The sequence below is a fragment of the Neoarius graeffei genome, chromosome 10 (genome assembly GCF_027579695.1).
Source record: "Neoarius graeffei isolate fNeoGra1 chromosome 10, fNeoGra1.pri, whole genome shotgun sequence".
Classification (NCBI taxonomy): domain Eukaryota; kingdom Metazoa; phylum Chordata; class Actinopteri; order Siluriformes; family Ariidae; genus Neoarius; species Neoarius graeffei.
In genome coordinates, this window is record NC_083578.1 from 20458137 (window position 1) to 20477840 (window position 19704).

Genomic DNA, 19704 nt, shown 5'->3' on the forward strand with positions numbered 1-19704 from the left:
TGTGAAATGAGCCTTGTTTACCTGATAATCAATGCCTTTGCTGTTGAGAGCTATGTTAACAGTAAAAGTGGACGCGTCATGATGCGGGGTGAGCAAGGGCTGCTCGTCAGGCTTATACCTCACTACAAAGTTCAGGTCGGAGGTACACTGATGAGAAAAGGAGACATGGGTCAGACAAATCTGGCAGAACTTGTGCTCTTTGGGTTTTATTTACAAATTATGCCTGGGACACACTAGAGAGCAAATCGGGCCAATTTTGATTGACCCCGTCATGATCAATGTTTGTCCCGATCTCAGATTAGTCTTATACCAGGGGTGGGCAATTATTTTTTCCATGGGGCCACATGAGAAACAGAAAATTTTGTGGAGGGCCGGACCAAAAGGCTGAACTAAATTCTGCATAATATTAATTGTATTTCTTTATATAAAGCAATAAATAACATTGTTTTTACAAGCTGCTAAGACTGGTAAGAGTATGGAAAAAATGAGGTTGCCTTACAGTGGGGAAAACAAGTATTTGATCCCTTGCTGATTTTGTTGGTTTACCCACTAAGAAAGACTTGATCAGTCTGTAATTTTAATGGTAGGTGTATTCTAACATGTGGAGACAGAATATCAAAAAGAAAATCCAGAAAATAACTTTTAAATATCTATATTAATTTATTTGTATTTTATTGAGAAAAAGAAGTATTTGATCCCCTAGTAACCATCAAGAGTTCTTGTTAATACAGACAAGTTAGACTCTCCAAATTACCTTGTCACCTAAATTGAAGACACCTGATATCACTAATGACTTGTATAAAAGCCACCTGGCCACAGACTCAATCAGTTTGTCAGACTCCAAACTCTCCAACATGGGAAAGACTAAAGAGCTTTCTGTGGATTTAAGGGAGAAGATTGTAGACCTGCACAAGACCGGTATGGGCTACAAAACCATTAGCAAGAAGCTGGGCGTTAAGGTGACAACTGTTGGTGCAATTGTGTGCAAGTACAAGACTCACAACATGATCATCAATCGACCTAGGTCTGGGGCTCCAAACAAGATCTCACCTTGTGGGGTTTCCAGGATCATGAGAACGGTGAGAAATAGACCTAATACAACACGGGCAGAGTTAGTGGATGATCTTAAAGCAGCTGGGATCACAGTCACCAAGCAAACAGTTGGTAACACTTTACACCGCAATGGTCTAACATCTTGCAGTGCTCGCAAAGTACCCCTGCTTAAGAAAACACATGTGCAGGCCCGCCTGAACTTTGCCAATGAACATCTGAATGACTTGGAGAGTGACTGGGAGAAGGTGTTATGGTCAGATGAGACCAAAATTGAGCTCTTTGGCATCAATTCAACCCGTCGTGTCTGGAGGGAGAGACATGCTGCTTATGACCCCAAGAACACCATCCCCACTGTCAAGCATGGAGGTGGTAACATTATGCTTTGGGGGTGTTTTTCTGCACAGGGCACAGGGCTACTTCACCGTATCAATGGGAGGATGGATGGAGCCATGTACAGTAAAATCCTAAGTGAAAACCTCCTTCCCTCTGCCAGGAAGCTTAAAATGGGTCGTGGATGGGTCTTCCAGCAGGATAATGACCCAAAGCATACAGCCAAGGCAACCAAGGAATGGCTGAAGAAGAAACATATCAAGGTCATGGAGTGGCCCAGCCAGTCTCCGGACCTGAATCCTATAGAAAATCTATGGAGAGAGCTGAAGCTCAGAGTTGCCAAGCAACAGCCACGGAATCTTGATGATTTAGAGGTCATTTGCAAAGAAGAGTGGACCAAAATTCCTCCTAATATGTGCAGAAACCTGGTCATCAACTACAAAAAACGTCTGACCTCTGTGCTTGCTAATAAGGGGTTTGCCACAAAGTACTAAGTCCTTTTGGCAAGAGGGTTCAAATACTTATTTTCCTCAATAAAATGCAAATAAATTAATACAAATTCTTTAAAGTTGATTTCTTGATTTTCTTTGTGATATTCTGTCTCAGCATATTAGACTACACTTACCATTAATATTACAGACTGATCGAGTCTTTCTTAGTGGGTAAACCAACAAAATCAGCAAGGGATCAAATACTTGTTTTCCCCACTGTACAAAAAATGTCATTTATTCAATCAAATTTCCCAAAACAATGGTTAACAAAATGTGAACGTTTGTACCATTTTTTTCAGTCACATTCACCCCAAAACACAATAAAGACATCACAATATTGTCTTTCTACTCCAAATATCAAGCAAGATACATCATATTATAATAATGATGCCCACATTTGTAGTCTAATCACCTCATTTGGTGCTTTTCGCCGGAGATCGGCTCCGGCGCCTGCTGGTGACGTCACACGATGTGATTGGCTGGACCGTTTGAAGGAAGACGTACAAGTTTGTGGTTGGTCTGGACAAATTACGGAAGTAGTTATCGCGGGATTAGGTTTCGTGGGATTTCATGTCATTTTCATGTCGCGCGCATTGCGTTTTTGTTGAACACAACTTCAAAATAAAAGCAATGCACATTCAGTCCATGCATGAGGTAAAATTAGAAAATACGTTTATTTTATAATTTCTCATTAACCTTACGCGGGCCGGTCAGAATGAACCAAAGGGCCGGATGCAGCCCGCGGGCCGTAAAATGCCTAGGTCTGTCTTATACTGTGATGTGGGGTTTATAAAATCCAATCGTAACCCTGGTCATCTAAACATGTATGTCTCAACATCGTGCGAACTGTTGTCACGGATGTTTATTTTGATGTGAAGTCACGTTCCGATTCGTCAGCACATCTGCTAATTGAACAAATGATGCAGAATAAAAAAAGTGTTATTCTGTCCACATTCACTGGATATGAGCAATCGCGCGCTCTGATTGGCTACTCTACTACTAGGCTATCAGCTCGTATACAGTGGGGCAAAAAAGTATTTAGTCAGCCACCAATTGTGCAAGTTCTCCCACTTAAAAAGATGAGAGAGGCCTGTAATTTTCATCATAGGTACCGGTACACTTCAACTATGAGAGACAGAATGGGGGGGAAAGAATCCAGGAAATCACATTGTAGGATTTTTAATGAATTAATTGGTAAATTCCTTGGTAAAATAAGTATTTGGTCACCTACAAACAAGCAAGATTTCTGGCTCTCACAGACCTGTAACAACTTCTTTAAGGCTGCTGGGCCATAGAAGGTTCACGCTGCACGCTGCATGCTGCACGCTACACGCGTGTAAAGAAAAGTGGACAAACGTAGCATGACTTGCTCTGGGCCATAGAACGGCGTTCACGTTGCATGCTGCACACTTCACGCGTGAAGCATGAAATGAACATGCACACTTTTTTCTAGGCGTGAAGATGGAAATTCCAGTCAATGCATGCGGTCACCGCCGCGCCAGCCAATCAGAACGGGTCTAGGGAGATAACGCTATGCTTTCAGGGGAAAACTTCAGAAAAAATATAATTGAATGGTATAATTGAAAAATAGTTCTTCATCGGGATTGTCAAGCAGATTATAGAATGTTCGGTGAAATTCACCACGGGTTTCTCTCAGAAGGAAGTGTTCTCGGCTCCAAATTCTGTTCCTTTTTCTCTTCCTCTGTCTCAGTAAAAGCAGAATGAGGCAATCGTCGTCATCCGAAGAGTCCATATTGTTGGTTACTCGGTCAAAGTAGAACAGACGCAACACGTGAACATCCAAGCATGAAGTTTAATGGCCCAGGGTCCGGTTCTTCACGTGAACGTGTAGCGTGCAGCATGCAGCGTGCAGCGTGAACCTTCTATGGCCCAGCAGCCTAAGAGGCTCCTCTGTCCTCCACTCGTTACCTGTATTAATGGCACCTGTTTGAACTCGTTATCAGTATAAAAGACACCTGTCCACAACCTCAAACAGTCACACTCCAAACTCCACTATGGCCAAGACCAAAGAGCTGTCAAAGGACACCAGAAACAAAATTGTAGACCTGCACCAGGCTGGGAAGACTGAATCTGCAATAGGTAAGCAGCTTGGTGTGAAGAAATCAACTGTGGGAGCAATTATTAGAAAATGGAAGACATACAAGACCACTGATAATCTCCCTCGATCTGGGGCTCCACGCAAGATCTCACCCCGTGGGGTCAAAATGATCACAAGAACGGTGAGCAAAAATCCCAGAACCACACGGGGGGACCTAGTGAATGACCTGCAGAGAGCTGGGACCAAAGTAACAAAGGCTACCATCAGTAACACACTACGCCGCCAGGGACTCAAATCCTGCAGTGCCAGACGTGTCCCCCTGCTTAAGCCAGTACATGTCCAGGCCCGTCTGAAGTTTGCTAGAGAGCATTTGGATGATCCAGAAGAGGACTGGGAGAATGTCATATGGTCAGATGAAACCAAAATAGAACTTTTTGGCAAAAACTCAACTTGTCGTGTTTGGAGGAGAAAGAATGCTGAGTTGCATCCAAAGAACACCATACCTACTGTGAAGCATGGGGGTGGAAACATCATGCTTTGGGGCTGTTTTTCTGCAAAGGGACCAGGACGACTGATCCGTGTAAAGGAAAGAATGAATGGGGCCATGTATCGTGAGATTTTGAATGAAAACCTCCTTCCATCAGCAAGGGCACTGAAGATGAAACGTGGCTGGGTCTTTCAGCATGACAATGATCCCAAACACACCGCCCGGGCAACGAAGGAGTGGCTTCGTAAGAAGCATTTCAAGGTCCTGGAGTGGCCTAGCCAGTCTCCAGATCTCAACCCCATAGAAAATCTTTGGAGGGAGTTGAAAGTCCATGTTGCCCAGCGACAGCCCCAAAACACCACTGCTCTAGAGGAGATCTGCATGGAGGAATGGGCCAAAATACCAGCAACAGTGTGTGAAAACCTTGTGAAGACTTACAGAAAACGTTTGACCTCTGTCATTGCCAGCAAAGGGTATATAACAAAGTATTGAGATGAACTTTTGTTATTGACCAAATACTTATTTTCCACCATAATTTGCAAATAAATTCTTTAAAAATCAGACAATGTGATTTTCTGGATTTTTTTTCTCATTCTGTCTCATAGTTGAGGTATACCTGTGATGAAAATTACAGGCCTCTCTCATCTTTTTAAGTGGGAGAACTTGCACAATTGGTGACTGACTAAATACTTTTTTGCCCCACTGTACCCTGAGTCGAGAAAAACAAAATGGCAGAGCGTGTTGCTGAACCAACCGAGGACGAAATTAAAAACTCTACTCGGAAACAAAACCCCAAAAATCATCATCAAGTATTTAAAAGAAACAGAAATAGCTAAAAGAATATAGATTTTTGGGGTTGTTTGTTTTCCCCCCCAATATCTCTTGTTCCACACTCCAGCCCAGTCGGTGGCAGTAATGCACCTTCAAGTTGGTTCGCCAACCACCAAAAAAACCCTAAAGAAGAATAAGAAGATTAAGAAAACCCCCCAATAAATAAATAAAAGCAACAAAATATGTTATAAAAGTATTTGATGGTAAAAACGCATCCTTTTTATTTTTCAAGAATTATTATTTTAGCATTTTTCACAAATTGCTCCTGTCATTTTGCCGGTTTGTTTACATTCTAAGCAGAAATGATTTTGTCGGACGTTTTGTATAAACCTTTTATTTATCTCATCTCATTATCTCTAGCCGCTTTATCCTGTTCTACAGGGTCGCAGTGAAGCTGGAGCCTATCCCAGCTGACTACGGGCGAAAGGCGGGGTACACCCTGGACAAGTCGCCAGGTCATCACAGGGCTGACACATAGACACAGAGAACCATTCACACTCACATTCACACCTACGCTCAATTTAGAGTCACCAGTTAACCTAACCTGCATGTCTTTGGACTGTGGGGGAAACCGGAGCACCCAGAGGAAACCCATGCGGACACGGGGAGAACATGCAAACTCCGCACAGAAAGGCCCTCGCCGGCCACGGGGCTCGAACCCGGACCTTCTTGCTGTGAGGCGTCAGCGCTAACCACTACACCACCGTGCCGCGCTTTTATTTATCGAATTTGCAAAAAAATAAAAATGCTCCGTTTCTCAAAATCCAGTGAATTTGGATAGAATAAAACAGTTATTCTACTCAATCTCATTGTACATGGCTTATAGCCAACTCAGCGCTATGTGCCTCATCGGCTATCAGCTTATGTACGACTCGATTTCGTGGAATAACTTAAATATATAATGATATCGGTCATTATTAGGCATATCGGATGCTTGCTGGCCGTGCTGTGAAAATTGTGTATGTAGACGCTCATCTAAGTTTACAAACCTGTCATTGCTTAACTCCTGAATATTTTCTGTCATGAATATGACCATTAAAAAGCTTAAAATCTCTGCTTTCCAATGAAATTTCTCTCGTTAAGATCTGTTCAGTACTTTGGGAGTAAGCGTAGGTTGAAGTTGGTACAACAAAGTACACTCTCTGCTCGTGTGACGTTGGGAAACTGCCAGTGCTTTTTGAGTCACGGGAAAGTGGTTAGGCTCTCTTCTCAGGGCTTTCCCCAAAGCGCGGATATGCAGCGCTCCGCTGCACTAGGTGATGTCAGCGCCGCGCTATCACTTGCATACCATAAAAAAATCAATACCATAAACTGAACAATGCAGAGTACTTTCTGCACCTAAATATCTCCTATTGCCCTCTGAAAATGAGCAATAACTATAGAACTAAGAAGATACTGTAATATATAGGTCTAGACTATCCTGGGACTCAACCCAGAAGTGAAAATAAAGGGTTTCGCTGCGTGCACTGACTGCCATTCGCAACCATACATCAAACCACATTCTCAGCGCTGGTCACTAGATGGCGCTGTTGTGTGATTTGACCTCGATTCCCTACATTGTTCAATATTATGCATTTTTTGTTGTGCAATAAAATTAAATATTTCGCTGAATTGACTGTTTCCAGTGTTTTCATTTCAAATCTAATTTTGCCCCTTGCATATTTGACAAGGTAAAAAACAGCACACTTAATAATGTTGAATTGTGCCTAAATCAGCCCTCGATGCCACCAGAATGCACCATTTGAAGTCTCTAATTCAGGGGTCATCAAACTACGGCCCGCGGGCCGACTCCGGCCCGCCACCCCCCTTTGACCGGCCCCCCATCCCCTCTGCCCCCCCACCACTTGAACTGGCCCTATGAGGCAATCCCCAAAAGTGGTTATGGCCTATTTTTTTAAATTGCTTTTTGGCAAATAATAACATGTCTGCATCTTGTATTTTGTTGATTTTATCAATTAAAATTGATATTTAGTTATAAAATGAACTATTCATATTTTCCGAATTTTCATCATATGCTCACGATCAAGCAGTGACAGGCAGCAGAGAACTGTCAGTGTTCAGGACAGCAAAATGGCTAGCGGTAAGCGAAAAGCTGACAGAGAGTGCAGAGTTTTTAAAGAACAGTGGACCACCGATTATTTTTTCGTTCAGTGTAAGGATCGTGCAGTTTGTCTTGTATGTAAAGAAAGTGTGTCGGTTTTCAAAGAATATAATCTGCGTCGTCACTACGAAACCCGCCACAAAGAGTATGCTAGTTTGCAAGGGCAAACAAGAGAAGACAGGATTCGGAGGATGAAATGTGGACTGGCTGCACAACAGAATGCATTCCTTCGCCAAACCCAGATCAACCAGGCTGCTGTCCGAGCTAGCTATAAGGTAGCTCACCTACTAGCTACCCATGGAAAGCCGTTTACTGATGGGGACTTTGTTAAAGTATGCATGCTTGCTGTGGCCGAGGAGGAGTGTCCCGACAAGAAGAATGCGCTCAACGCGGTGAGTCTCTCCGCACCTACTATGACCAGGCGAACCGAAGATTTGGGGGACAACGTGTATGACCAGCTGAATGAGAAAGCGTCAGAATTCGAGTTTTTTGCTTTGGCCATGGATGAGAGCAGTGACGTGCAGGACACAGCACAACTGCTGTGATCTATTGCTCATATTATTATAATTTCACTGTTTTTTAAAATGTATTTATTTTATAGGCCTATTTATTTGACCTTTATTAAGTGCTGCACACAATTATTATTAATATTATTAATAATATCAACAGGCCTACCTACAATTTATAATTTTTCACTCACCTTTGCCAGTGTCAAACACCTCAACTACAGTGGTGCTTGAAAGTTTGTGAACCCTTTAGAATTTTCTACATTTCTGCATAAATATGACCTAAAACATCATCAGATTTTCACACAAGTTCTAAAAGTAGCTAAAGAGAACCCAGTTAAACAAATGAGACAAAAATATTATACTTGGTCAATTATTTGTTGAGGAAAATTATCCAATATTACATATCTGTGCGTGGCAAAAGTATGTGAACCTTTGCTTTCAGTATCTGGTGTGACCCCCTTGTGCAGCAATAACTGCAACTAAACGTTTCTGGTAACTGTTGATCAGTCCTGCACACCGGCTTGGAGGAATTTTAGCCCATTCCTCCGTACAGAACAGCTTCAACTCTGGGATGTTGGTGGGTTTCCTCACATGAACTGCTCGCTTCAGGTCCTTCCACAACATTTCCATTGGATTAAGGTCAGGACTTTGACTTGGCCATTCTAAAACATTAACATTTATTCTTCTTTAACCATTCTTTGGTAGAACGACTTGTGTGCTGAGGGTCGTTGTCTTGCTGCATGACCCACCTTTTCTTGAGATTCAGTTCATGGACAGATGTCCTGACATTTTCCTTTAGAATTCGCTGGTATAATTCAGAATTCATTGTTCCATCAATGATGGCAAGCCGTCCTGGCCCAGATGCAGCAAAACAGGCACAAACCATGATACTACCACCACCATGTTTCACAGATGGGATAAGGTTCTTATGCTGGAATGCATTGTTTTCTTTTCTCCAAACATAACGCTTCTCATTTAAACCAGAAAGTTCTATTTTGGTCTAATCTGTCCACAAAACATTTTTCCAGTAGCCTTCTGGCTTGTCCACATGATCTTTAGCAAACTGCAGATGAGTAGCAATGTTCTTTTTGGAGAGCAGTGGCTTTCTCCATGCAACCCTGCCATGCACACCATTGTTGTTCAGTGTTCTCCTGATGGTGGACTCAAGAATATTAACATTAGGCAATGTGAGAGAGGCCTTCAGTTGCTCAGAAGTTACCCTGGGTTCCTTTGTGACCTCGCTGACTATTACACGCCTTGCTCTTGGAATGATCTTTTTTGGTCGACCACTCCTGGGGAGGGTAACAATGGTCTTGAATTTCCTCTATTTGTACACAATGTGTCTGACTGTGGATTGGTGGAGTCCAAACTCTTTTGAGATGGTTTTGTAACCTTTTCCAACCTGATGAGCATCAACAACGCTTTTTCTGAGGTCCTCAGAAATCTCCTTTGTTCGTGCCATGATACACTTCCACAAACATGTGTTGTGAAGATCAGACTTTGATAGATCCCTGTTCTTTAAATAAAACAGGGTGCCACTCACACCTGATTGTCATCCCACTGATTGAAAACACCTGACTTTAATTTCACCTTCAAATTATCTGCTAATCCTAGAGGTTCACATACTTTTGCCACTCACAGATATGTAATATTGGATCATTTTCCTCAATCAATAAATGACCAAGTATAATATTTTTGTCTCATTTATTTAACTGGGTTCTCTTTATCTACTTTTAGGAGTTGTGTGAAAATCTGATGATGTTTTAGGTCAGATTTATGCAGAAATATAGAAAATTTTAAAGGGTTCACAAACTTTCAAGCACCACTGTAGGCAGATATTTCTTACCTTGACAGCTTTGATGTTATTTTTATTAGAAAATAAATCAATGGAATATCTGTGGTATTTCAAATTAAAACAAAGTGTGAAGACTCGATTACTACTTTTGCAAACCACTAGTAAAGATAAACAAATATGTGCCAGGAATCAAGTGTTGATATAGTAGTGTGGATATAGTAGTGTTGATATAGTAGTGTGGATATAGTAGTGTGGATATAGTAGTGGGGATATAGTAGTGGGGATATAGTAGTGTGGATATAGTAGTGGGGATATAGTAGTGGGGATATAGTAGTGTTGATATAGTAGTGGGGATATAGTAGTGGGGATATAGTAGTGTGGATATAGTAGTGTGGATATAGTAGTGGGGATATAGTAGTGGGGATATAGTAGTGGGGATATAGTAGTGTTGATATAGTAGTGGGGATATAGTAGTGTTGATATAGTAGTGGGGATATAGTAGTGTGGATATAGTAGTGGGGATATAGTAGTGGGGATATAGTAGTGGGGATATAGTAGTGGGGATGGCTGTGCCAGGCTAGTAATCTCTACTACACAATGAGGCCTGCTGGTGGTCATATTTGTCTGGGTCATACAATTCTATACTATATAGCTGACCCGACCCCGGGCCCCCATCACAGTCAGGAACGACAATGTGGCCCCCAGAGGAAAAAGTCTGGTGACCCCTGTTCTAATTTCAAAATTTTCCAGGGGAGCATGCCACCGGACCCCTCTAGCAGAAGGTCCTTATGGGCTGGGTCCGCATCGGTAGCACCGCTCTGATATTTTTTTTCTGGGGAAAACCCTGCTTCTGATTGGTTTCCAACTGGATTACTCATGAATATCAATCATATAACTTTTACAGGGATGTTCTCTCGCTCTCACTGTTTCTGATGAAGTATTCAGCAAAATTTTCCATCAGCTAGTTTTGATGTTATGCTTCACAGGAAACTTACTTCAAAGTCTTCATCGCTTTACCTACTTATTTTTAAAAATCAAACTGATTCATGAAAATAAATAACTGTTTTAGAATATAATTGGAGTTGTTTTGATGAAAAATATTGAGATCTTAGTGGTCGGAATGATATTAAAAAAAAAAAAACTCAGAAATCGGAATTGTTTATTGGATGTGGCTTACACGGGGTTTTTTTTCGAGGTTCGCCTTGAAAGCTGTGAATATTATCATTTATATTCTTTAATATAAACACTTATAGGCCCTACTTTTGAGAAATACAAAGGCCTACAGAGCACAAAGAGGGTATTAGAGATAAGCTTTTATTACTTTTTTTATTGAGTCTACCGATTTAACGTTTAACCTAATTAGCATAATTAATGCTAATTAAATACTAATTCGCATCATTTGTTTTTACTAATTTTTCAAACTTTGTATTCAGTATACAACCATCTATGTGCCTGCCAATTTCCAGGTAAATATCCTGGAAAATAAAGTTATTAAGAAAAACATTTTGATCTCATTCGTTAATTAGGCTCACTTTGGACCATGTTATCTCATCTCATCTCATCTCATCTCATCTCATCTCATCTCATCTCATCTCATTATCTCTAGCCGCTTTATCCTTCTACAGCAGGGGTCACCAAACTTTTTTCTCTGGGGGCCACATTGTCGTTCCTGACTGTGATGGGGGCCGGGGTCGGGTCAGCTATATCACATAGAATTGTATAACCTAGACAATTATGACCACCAGCAGGCCTCATTGTGTAGTAGAGATTACTAGCCTGGCACGGCCATCCCCACTACTATATCCATACTACTATATCAACACTTGATTCCTGGCACATATTTGTTTATCTTTACTAGTGGTTTGCAAAAGTAGTAATCGAGTCTTCACACTTTGTTTTAATTTGAAATACCACAGATATTCCATTGATTTATTTTCTAATAAAAATAATATCAAAGCTGTCAAGGTAAGAAACATCTGCCTAGTTGAGGTGATTGACACTGGCAAAGGTGAGTGGAAAATTATAAATTGTAGGTAGGCCTGTTGATATTATTAATAATATTAATAATAATTGTATGCAGCACTTAATAAAGGTCAAATAAATAGGCCTATAAAATAAATACATTTTAAAAAACAGTGAAATTATAATAATATGAGCAATAGATCAATAGATCACAGCAGTTGTGCTGTGTCCTGCATGTCATTGCTCTCATCCATGGCCAAAGCAAAAAACTCGAATTCTGACGCTTTCTCATTCAGCTGGTCATACACGTTGTCCCCCAAATCTTCGGTTCACCTGGTCATAGTAGGTGCGGAGAGACTCACCGCGTCGAGCGCATCCTTCTTGTCGGGACACACCTCCTCAGCCACAGCAAGCATGCATACTTTAACAAAGTCCCCATCAGTAAACGGCTTTCCATGGGTAGCTAGTAGGTGAGCTACCTTATAGCTAGCTCGGACAGCAGCCTGGTTGATCTGGGTTTGGTGAAGGAATACATTCTGTTGTGCAGCCAGTCCGCATTTCATCCTCCGAATCCTGTCTTCTCTTGTTTGCCCTCGCAAACTAGCATACTCTTTGTGGCATAGTTCGAATTACGTGGGAGCCAATGGGAGCTGAGCTCCCATTCCCTCAGGCTCCCATGAAAGAAGCAAACTTAATTTTCTGTGGAAGTCTCTCAAATACATCATATATCACCATAATAAGCTTGAATAGCCTATATCACCATATAAATATAAATAAAACTCATTTCATTTCCGATCACCATGCAGCCATAACTTTGTATTGAATGTGTTATTAAACCGCAACATGTACGGCTGTACTTCACCACCACACCACTATGCGCGCAAACTGAAATTTGCAGCCTGCGAAATCGAATGTGAAGTTAAGTCCGAAGAAGACTTGTCCTCTATCTCACAACGATCTTCCTTTGTTTAACAATATATATAATTTTATATATATATATATATATATATATATATATATATATATATATATATGCAACACCGTGTGTGTGTGCGTGCGTGCGTGAGTGCGTGCATGCGCGCGCCTGTGTGTGAAAGCTGTGCACTGCAGTGCGCAAAAGTGCGCTGGTCCAGGAGAGCGAGTATGCATTGCTTTTTTTTTTTTTAAATAGAGACCCCCATAGGGTCAAATTTATAATTCGAACCCTGCTTTGTGGCAGGTTTCATAGTGACGACGCAGATTATATTCTTTGAAAACCGACACACTTTCTTTACATACAAGACAAACTGCACGGTCCTTACACTGAACGAAAAAATAATCAGTGGTCCACTGTTCTTTAAAAACTCTGCACTCTCTGTCAGCTTTTCGCTGACCGCTAGCCATTTTGCTGTCCTGAACACTGACAGTTCTTTGCGCATGCGCTGCCTGTCACTGCTTGATCGCGAGCATATGACGAAAATTCGGAAAATATGAATAGTTCATTTTATAACTAAATATCAATTTTAATTGATAAAATCAACAAAATACAAGATGCAGACATGTTATTATTTGCCAAAAAGCAATTTAAAAAAATAGGCCATGACCACTTTTGGGGATTGCCTCATAGGGCCGGTTCAAGTGATGGGGGGCAGAGGGGCTGGGGGGCCGGTCAAAGGGGGGTGGCGGGCCGGATCTGGCCCGCGGGCCGTAGTTTGGTGACCCCTGTTCTACAGGGTCGCAGGCAAGCTGGAGCCTATCCCAGCTGACTACGGGCGAAAGGCGGGGTACACCCTGGACAAGTCGCCAGGTCATCACAGGGCTGACACATAGACACAGACAACCATTCACACTCACATTCACACCTACGGTCAATTTAGAGTCACCAGTTAACCTAACCTGCATGTCTTTGGACTGTGGGGGAAACCGGAGCACCCAGAGGAAACCCACACAGACACGGGGAGAACATGCAAACTCCGCACAGAAAGGCCCTCGTCGGCCACTGGGCTCGAACCCAGGACCTTCTTGCTGTGAGGCGACAGCGCTAACCACTACACCACCGTGCCGCCTGGACCATGTTATCTGAATAAATAACATCAGCTTTCTAAAAATTAAGCCGTTTTTCAATCTTTGATTTGTAATATCTCAAAAACGGATAAACATATTTTAGTTCTGTAAAAAGTATGTTGTTCTGCGCTCATTTCTGAATTCAGTGAGAGCCGTTTCAGGCAACTTGGATTGAATTTTCACCTGATATGCCCATCCAGGGTTATTACTGTATAAATCTTGTAGTGTGACTCAGGCATTAATGACTTGCCAGTCTTTTGACAATTTAATTAATTGACTTTTTCTGGTCAACAAGTCTCAGTAATTGAGTGCAACAAATCTGTAACAATTTTAATCACTTTCAGCTTATGGCTCCACAATATCAATCACCCAAAAACACCTACAAATATCTCATTCTCATCTCATTATCTCTAGCCGCTTTATCCTGTTCTACAGGGTCGCAGGCAAGCTGGAGCCTATCCCAGCTGACTACGTGCGAAAGGCGGGGTACACCCTGGACAAGTCGCCAGGTCATCACAGGGCTGATACATAGACACAGACAACCATTCACACTCACATTCACACCTACGGTCAATTTAGAGTCACCAGTTAACCTAACCTGCATGTCTTTGGACTGTGGGGGAAACCGGAGCACCCGGAGGAAACCCACACGGACACGGGGAGAACATGCAAACTCCACACAGAAAGGCCCTCGTCGGCCACTGGGCTCGAACCCAGGACCTTCTTGCTGTGAGGCGACAGCGCTAACCACTACACCACCGTGCCGCCCACCTACAAATATTTATGTTGGAATTAATGCAGGCCAACCTTGAATCCTGACAGAAGGCAGAACTCAAGAGCAAGATCCTATTTTTGTCGATATAGTGCAGTCTTACTTCAAGACATGAAAATGATCTCAGCATACAAAGAGTAATATTCTATACCTTAAACAAAATAACATTTAAATTCAAAGAGAAAGAAAAACGGATAAAAAGCCTTTACCTTTGTATAATATCCAGGAAACATTTTCTCCGTCACAGGTGCAATGTAGTTTAAGAGGAACTTGTGCCACTCTTTTTCAAAATTGACCTGATTCATGTGAATATCAATAGTGGGGACATTCTCATAGCCACCCAGGATCCGACTGTCCTGCAAAAAGAAAACAAAAATAATTAGAGATGTAAAAGTGGATCTGCCAAGTCAGTATGCAGCTTAAAACCTTAAAACCTGCCTACATCATAATGTATTAACTGCACCTTATTTTTGTGTTTAGCTTTGCAAATGTAAACAGAAACTCTTCCCAAACAACTTCTAGGGAAAAACCATACCACATTGGCACCTCCTGACCACTGGCCGAAATTTTCCATTTCTTCAATAAGTTGTTCACAGGCCACGTTGGTGAAAATAGGAAACCAGTAGACATCAGGGCATGGCTGCATGATGCACAAAGATGTTCATGAGCAAGGAAGGTAATGTGAATAATCCATCTTAATAAAAAAGGGGGAAAAAAGTACAATAAGAATATCTTCGGTAGCCAACAGTCTTCAGTCTCCCATACTTACCGTTTCCACTATTTTGTCATTCAGAATGCTTGAGTAATTTGGATGAATGTATCGCTCTTCCCAGTCCTGTAAAGATACCATGTGGTAGTGGGAGAAAAAAAAAATCAAAATCAATAGCAAGGTGAACACAGAAGCAACACAGCAATACACTTAGCAACGTAATTAGGAATCTAAGATTTCCACGTACCACAGGATTTTCAAAGATCTGCCAGAGATCGTTGTGAAGGTGATCCGTTTGGTAGTTTTCTGTATTCAGGATTCGGCCATAAGTATGCATATTTGTTACGAACATGAAGACTCCCTTAAAAGCAAAAGAAGAATTGGACTACGATCTTTCGCAAATATCTGCGCAATACCTAAAATCATTGTATACTCAGTACACGACTTGTACATACAACATTATGCCATATTTCATGATGGGTTGATGTATTGCCAGAAATCAATAATCAGTAAGCAGGATCTGTTCTCACAGAGAATTATTTTGGTTTCTGGTGTTGCTCTGCTCACATACTACTACTCTTTCCATACTGTGTGTAATGCATTGACACTATCTGTAACTGTGTGTCTGTTTAGTGCTCCAAATAGTCGAATCTGTATTTGGATTGAAATCAGAAGTGGGTGTGGCCTAAACACTGAGTTTTTTTTTTTTTAATGAACCCTACAGGGGGCGGCACGGTGGTGTAGTGGTTAGCGCTGTCGCCTCACAGCAAGAAGGTCCGGGTTCGAGCCCCGTGGCCGGCGAGGGCCTTTCTGTGTGGAGTTTGCATGTTCTCCCCGTGTCCGCGTGGGTTTCCTCTGGGTGCTCCGGTTTCCCCCACAGTCCAAAGACATGCAGGTTAGGTTAACTGGCGACTCTAAATTGACCGTAGGTGTGAATGTGAGTGTGAATGGTTGTCTGTGTCTATGTGTCAGCCCTGTGATGGCCTGGCGACTTATCCAGGGTGTACCCCGCCTTTCGCCCGTAGTCAGCTGGGATAGGCTCCAGCTTGCCTGCAACCCTGTAGAACAGGATAAAGCGGCTAGAGATAATGAGATGAGATGTTCCAAGATGCTTTTCTGTTCGGCACAGTTGTAAAGAGTGGTTATTCAAGTTATCGTAACCTTTCTGTCAGCTCAAATTATAGCAGACTGGTCACTCTCCTCTGTCCTACCTCATCCACAAGGTGTTTCCACCTATAGAACGCCGTAACTTGCACCAATGCAACCTATTTTGCAAAATCACTTCTACGCAGTGGTTTTCAGAACGGATGTTGCTGTATTCTGATAGTTTTAAAGAAAACTTGTCATTGTACCGACCTGGTCTCGTACTTTGGAGCAGAAGGCCATATCTGGGTCAAGGGTCGCTGAGTGGAAGAGATCAGGAGCCTTCAGTTCGTTCCTCAGAATGTCTGCTCGGATCAGGTACACCTGAGATACATATGGAACGTTCCAGATACCCCTGAGGGATAACACAAAGATATATATCACAGTATGCCAAGCTCTTTATGTTAGACAAGCTACCAACATACTGTAGTTCACACACTAATCTCTCTTTACTTTCAAGGAATTTCAAATATACAAGTCCAAGCATGGTGGCTAAAGATAGACTTACACTCTGCGTCCCTGAACGATGTCCACATAATCCTCAGACCTGGCATAGTATCCATCAGCACTAAGCGCTCCCCAGTAATTCGACCACAACCGGCCAGGCTTGCTCATCATCGGCGTTATGAATGGCCTGTGGAGTAAGGAATGAAACCATGATTCAAAAATGACAACAAAGACGAGCACTGGGTTTAGTAACGAAGTCTATGCACTCTCATGAGAGGTACAGTAACAATGACTCCCATTGTAGAAAAGCGTGTCATCCAATTCATTCACTTACCGAGATGATGTTACAGGGGAGTGAGAAACGTTTAAAACCACAAACAAAAAGGTGTCACTTACTTATTTAACTCAATTAGTATCTTGAGAATGTCCTCGTTTTTCAAAACCACATCCACATCCAAATTAAAGAAGTACTCGCAGTCAATGTCGGCACGACACATATCACTGCGAGGAAAAACGAAGCCAATTAATGTCTTATTCCAGAAAAAACTGCATATTCCAGCCATAACAAAAGACACTCTCTGGTATGGTAGGCTGATATGAATTCACACCTTGCTTTCAGGAATGTCACTGGCATTTAAAACTTACAAGCCTATATTGCGTGACGTTATGTCGTCAACGCCCTCATCGGGCCCAATCAGCTTCACAGCCTGATACTCTGCCTCATGATGCTGTAGAAAAGCGTAGATGTGCTGTTCATGATGGGGCTCCTGAAAAGAAATTATACAAGAATCAATTATAAAGGGAGACAATATAATTTAAAAAAATTCTTAAAGGGGAAAAACATAATTTGGTGTAAAATGCAAATGTGAAACTGGTTCATTTTAAATTTACTTTTTTTTTTGTAATGGCAGTATAAGATATTTGCCAACACACTGATTGACACTTTAGCGAACATGAACAAACCATGTACTCCAACATCACGGGCTGCCCAAAGTTACCGTATGTTTGCCAAACCATAAAACAGCAACTCTCCAATCCCCACATTTAGACCAAGTTTCTTTAAAACAGTCCAAAACAGCAGAATGTTTACAGAAGCATCAAGAGTGTTGTTTGAAATATGAACTGAAATGATGAGGAAGAACATCTCACATTGTTGTATATGAAGAGTTTAAGGCGATTTTTGGGGTACTGTAGACGGAGAAGACGCTCAAAGAAGACCGTTACGAAAGGAGTTGGCTGCTGAATAAAGATGCCGATAACCACTCCTGGATACTCGCTCTCCTGCAGAGGAATGACAAACTCAGCATCCATAGTGTAAAAAGTTCACACTTGCTATGATCCATATCAAATAGCCTTGCCATTTCCAACAGGTAAAATCTTCAAATTGACCAAAATTATCGAAATTCTGAGACCATTAGGAAGTAACCTTACTGAATCGTATCCAGAAAGTTTCTTATTACGCAATCAATCAGTTAATCTCATCAAATACAGTGGTATGCAAAAGTTTGGGCACCCCGGTCAAAATTACTGTTACTGTGAACAGTTAAGCAAGTTGAAGATGAAATGATCTCCAAAAGGCATAAAGTTAAAGATGAAACACACTTTTCAACATTTTAAGCAATATCGGTGTATTATTTTGGCTTTGTACAATTTTAGAGTGAAACTAGATAGAACTCGATGCCAACGGCGTCGATGGGGATGCCTCCGCCTGGTAGACTACACGCCTTATTAAGTTGTGATTTGGGGATGGACATTTGACCTCACAGTAATCTTGACCTGTGACCTTTTAACCTCAAAATCTAATCAGTTCATGTTTGTCCCCAAATGCACAAATGGTGAAAGTTTGGTGAAATTCTTTTCATTTGCCTTGGAGATATTGTGTTCACAAGGTTTTCGGACAGACATTTGACCTCACAGTGACCTTGACCTTAGACCTTTTGATCTCAAAATCTAATCATTTCATCTTTGTCCCAAAGTGCACAAATGGTGAAAGTTTGGTGAAATTCCTTTCATTAGTCTTTGAAATATGGCGTTCACAAGGTTTGGGGATGGACATTTGACCTCACAGTAATCTTGACCTGTGACCTTTTAACCTCAAAATCTAATCAGTTCATGTTTGTCCCAAAGCGCACAAATGGTGAAAGTTTGGTGAAATTCCTTTCATTAGCCTTTGAGATATCGTGTTCACAAGGTTTCGGCACGGACGCACGCACGGACGCACGCACAACCCGAAAACATAATGCCGCCTGCACCTTAAGGTGGCGGAGGCATAAAAAAAGGAAAGGAGTAACTTGCAAAAGTATGGGAACCCTAAGAGATTTGAGCACTCAGATCACTTTGACCAAGGTCTCAGACCTTAATTAGTTTGTTAGGGTTATGGCTTGTTCACACTCATCGTTAGGAAGGGCCAGGTGATGCAAATTTCAAAGCTTTATAAATACCCAGGCTCCTCTAACCTAGTCTCAAAAATCAGCAGCCATGGGTTCTTCTAAGCAGCTTCCTACCACTCTGAAAATGGTTGAGGCCCACAAAGCAGGAGAAGGCTATAAGAAGATAGCAAAACGTTTTCAGGTTGCCATTTCCTCAGTTCGAAATGTAATTAAGAAAGGGCAGTTAACAGGAACAGTGGAGGTCAAGATAAGGTCTGGAAGACCAGGAAAAATTTCAGAGAGAGCTGCTCGTAGGATTGCTAGAAAGGCAAATCAGAACCCCCGCTTGACTGCAAAAGACCTTCAGGAAGATTTAGCAGACTGGAGTTGTGGTACATTGTTCTACTGTTCAGCGACACCTGCACAAATATGGCCTTCATGGGAGAGTCATCAGAAGAAAACCTCTCCTGCATCCTCACCACAAAATTCAGTATCAGAAGTTTGCAAAAGAACATCTAAACAAGCCTGATGCATTTTGGAAACAAGTCCTGTGGACCGATGAGGTTAAAATGGAACTCTTTGGCAGCGACAAGCAAAGGTATG

The 19704-nt window shown here is 41.8% G+C and overlaps 1 protein-coding gene across 2 annotated transcripts in view; it reads right to left on the reverse strand.

The window, feature by feature from the left end:
• The window catches only part of plod1a (procollagen-lysine, 2-oxoglutarate 5-dioxygenase 1a), a 40115-nt gene that overhangs the window by 7869 nt on the left and 12542 nt on the right, over positions 1-19704 (reverse strand). The window contains exons 9-18 of one of the 2 annotated variants that reach the window (XM_060931498.1): positions 17882-18013; positions 17378-17499; positions 17129-17233; positions 16794-16919; positions 16499-16640; positions 15390-15503; positions 15203-15268; positions 14969-15073; positions 14643-14789; positions 22-147 (exon numbers count right to left, since the gene is read on the reverse strand). In XM_060931498.1, the coding sequence (XP_060787481.1) occupies positions 22-147; positions 14643-14789; positions 14969-15073; positions 15203-15268; positions 15390-15503; positions 16499-16640; positions 16794-16919; positions 17129-17233; positions 17378-17499; positions 17882-18013 (1185 nt within the window). The remainder of the gene's footprint in view (positions 1-21; positions 148-14642; positions 14790-14968; positions 15074-15202; positions 15269-15389; positions 15504-16498; positions 16641-16793; positions 16920-17128; positions 17234-17377; positions 17500-17881; positions 18014-19704) is intronic. The other variant, XM_060931497.1, reaches the window with a different exon arrangement.